General features: G+C 37.5%; 1 protein-coding gene across 1 annotated transcript; it reads left to right on the top strand.

Moving 5' to 3' along the window:
• Positions 1–244: 244 nt before the first annotated feature.
• On the top strand, positions 245–3,168 carry LOC143617075 (pyruvate kinase, cytosolic isozyme-like). Its single transcript, XM_077089735.1, has 3 exons — positions 245–516; positions 597–1,058; positions 2,194–3,168. The coding sequence occupies exons 1-3, from the start codon at positions 259–261 to the stop codon at positions 3,004–3,006; spliced, it is 1,533 nt and encodes a 510-aa protein (XP_076945850.1). The 5' UTR covers positions 245–258; the 3' UTR covers positions 3,007–3,168.
• The last annotated feature ends 262 nt before the right edge of the window (positions 3,169–3,430 follow it).

Genomic DNA, 3,430 nt, shown 5'->3' with positions numbered 1-3,430 from the left:
TTATAAGGGCGTTGTCTCATTTCCTGCTATTGAACCATGAAATTGATGTTCCTGAATATACCCTTTCGTGTATTGGTCTGATTCTTTTATTAGATTATCAAAACTTCATCAATGTTTTAGTCACTCATTCTTCTTCTTGAAATACATATCATCTTTTCTTGCATGTTAAACTCAGAATTTAAGTTTCCTTTATTTGATTTAGCAACTGTTTATTGATTATATATGTTTATGATTAAACAGAACATCTAATTACTTATCATGTCAAACATAGACATTGAGGGGATCCTGAAGGACCTTCCAAATGATGGGCGTATTCCCAAAACAAAGATTGTATGCACCCTGGGCCCGGCTTCTCGGTCTGTGGTTATGTGTGAGAAGCTACTGAGGGCAGGGATGAATGTTGCCCGTTTCAACTTCTCTCATGGGACCCACGAGTATCATCAGGAGACACTGAATAATCTTCGTATTGCCATGCAAAACACTCAAATCTTGTGTGCAGTGATGCTCGACACCAAGGTAAAATGATTCAATTTTTTCAAGATTCTCTTTATTTAAATTTAGGGCTTTTTAAAGATCCGAAACCATCATTCTTGTAGGGCCCCGAGATTCGTACTGGATTTCTACAAAATGAGAAACCCATTCAACTCAAGGACGGGCGTGAGATCACAATAAGCACCGATTACACCATCAAGGGAAATGAAGAAACCATATCTATGAGCTACAAGAAACTGCCGGTTGACTTGAAACCTGGTAACACAATCCTATGTGCAGATGGGACCATCACCTTAATGGTTTTGTCATGTGATCCTGCATCTGGGACTGTTAAATGTCGGTGTGAGAACACAGCTATGTTAGGTGAGAGAAAGAATGTGAATCTTCCTGGTGTGGTGGTTGATCTTCCTACGTTAACAGAAAAGGATAAAGAAGATATTCTCCAATGGGGCGTTCCTAATAAAATTGATATGATTGCACTCTCGTTTGTCCGTAAGGGGTCTGATCTTGTAAATGTTCGCAAAGTTCTTGGCCCACATGCCAAGAATATTCAGTTGATGTCAAAGGTATGTGCTCTTTATTAATTTTCTGTGTGTTGTGTAGGGCTGTTTTAAACTTTTAATAGCGTGTGACTTGCTTGAAATCAGCTTGTTTGTAAACGACCCGAGCCTGAGTCAAGGTAAGCTTGGCTCATTGGCTCTGCAGTGTTTGGGAATTAACCAAAACTTTTAATATGCATAAGCTTTAATACAAAGTTATAACCCATTTTAATATATGTCAAAAATTTTAATTTTTGTTTTATATATAATTATATGTCAATATTTGTATAATTTTTTTTTGAATTACTATAAATAAATGAGCTGGCTTAGGCTTTTGATGAGCAAAGCTTGAGCCCAGCATGTCAGCTTGCTAAGATAATCGAACCGAGCCCGAACCCACCCTTGTCGGATTTTTTACAGCCCTGGTGTTGTGATCCTGAATAATCATAGTTATAATCAGATACTCAGATGGAATTAATCGTGATGCAATAGGTAGTGTTTGGTTGTGCTTATGTTTTAAAGATTAATATTCTAAAGATTAAATTATCAATACACATTTTTATATATTGTTCTTCAAATTTAAAAGTTCAAATTTATTCTTTTATCAACTATAAAGATTTTTTTCTTTTTTTTTTGTAAATTTCTTGTCTTAACATTTTTTAAAGATGGTAAATAAGTAATGTTATTTTTTGTATTCTTACTTTTTCTACAAGCATAAGGTGGTGTTTGACTGCTTGGCATTGCAGTTTAAAAGTGATTGTCTGATCATTGCGTTTTTTAATCACAGAATCAATTTTATTGTTTGGATTATTGAAAACCGTTTCTGGCAATCTGGCTATCTGTTAATTTAGGGGTCAAATAGTTAGTTTTGGATAATCAGTGTAGTATTTTTAGTTGAAATAAAATTGATGTCAGTTACATAATAATATAGGGGATATTAATCTATTATACACGTAGATGTAGATGTTTAAATGATCAGAATTGGGCAAACACACAGAAGTTGATTAATCTAATTATCACAATTCTGAATAGCAGAAACACACATCCAAACACTAATCCAAGAACCTCTAGAAGCATATCTATTCCAGCTGTCATCGTCTATGTCAATATTTATTCTTTATTTTCGATATTAACATATTTTAAATGGATTGGAATTTTGAAGGTTGAGAACCAGGAAGGAGTAGTAAACTTTGATGAGATCTTGCGTGAGACCGATTCGTTCATGGTTGCTCGTGGTGATCTAGGAATGGAAATTCCAGTTGAAAAGATCTTCTTGGCCCAAAAAATGATGATCTACAAGTGTAATCTAGCTGGAAAGCCCGTGGTGACTGCAACCCAAATGCTCGAGTCAATGATCAAATCACCCCGGCCCACCCGTGCTGAAGCTACCGATGTGGCAAACGCGGTTCTCGATGGAACTGATTGTGTCATGCTTAGTGGCGAAAGTGCAGCCGGTGCATACCCAGAAATAGCTGTCAAAACCATGGCCCGCATCTGCATTGAAGCCGAGTCGTCTCTGGACTATGGACTCATTTTCAAGGAGATTATACGGTCAACCCCGTTGCCAATGAGCCCGTTAGAGTCGCTTGCATCATCCGCTGTTAGAACCGCTAACAAGGCTCATGCTAAGCTCATTGTGGTTCTAACCAGGGGTGGGACCACGGCTAAGTTAGTAGCGAAGTATAGACCCGCAGTTCCTATTTTGTCAGTGGTGGTCCCGGTGTTGTCGACTGATTCTTTTGACTGGACGTGTAGTGACGAAACACCAGCTAGGCATAGTCTGGTGTACAGAGGGTTGGTTCCGATTCTTGCTGAGGGGTCCACCAAGGCGACTGATGCTGAGTCAACTGAGGTGATTTTGGAAGCTGCTTTGAAATCCGCGACTGCGAAAGGGCTGTGTAAGAAGGGTGATGCGGTTGTGGCGCTTCACCGTATTGGTGCTGCATCTGTGATCAAGATTTGCATAGTCAAGTAAGATGGTCAGAGTTAGCATTGGTCTTTCACTTTGGTTGTGAAATGAATTGGTTTTGTATTAGTATCTTAAACTTGTAGCATGCTATGTTTTGATGATGTGGATCTTGTGACCATGGACTAGTTTCTTGTGTTTGAAATATGAATCGTAGGTTTGATTATTCAATATCTGGGCCAAATGTGTTTTGATTTGTTTTTTTGTTTGTTGAGGTGTGAGTGAAAAGCACATAGGCTTTGATACTTGTCATTATTTAGAAAATATTTATCATCACCTTTTATTGGTTGATAAACAAAATATTTGAGAGAATATATTTGTTTTGAATGGCTTAAATTTGTGTTTTTATTTCACTCACGGGATTTGAACCTTTACCACATGTAAATGCACCGTTTTATATTAGACAACATATTGATACTGCTAGGCCATTTTA

Source organism: Bidens hawaiensis, unplaced genomic scaffold, assembly GCF_021521415.1.
Source record: "Bidens hawaiensis isolate Kalapana, Puna unplaced genomic scaffold, B.hawaiensis_p1.1 tig00052117_1, whole genome shotgun sequence".
NCBI classification, from domain to species: Eukaryota; Viridiplantae; Streptophyta; class Magnoliopsida; order Asterales; family Asteraceae; genus Bidens; species Bidens hawaiensis.
Note: the sequence above shows the minus strand (reverse complement) of the source record. Positions and strands in the feature narration are given on the sequence as shown.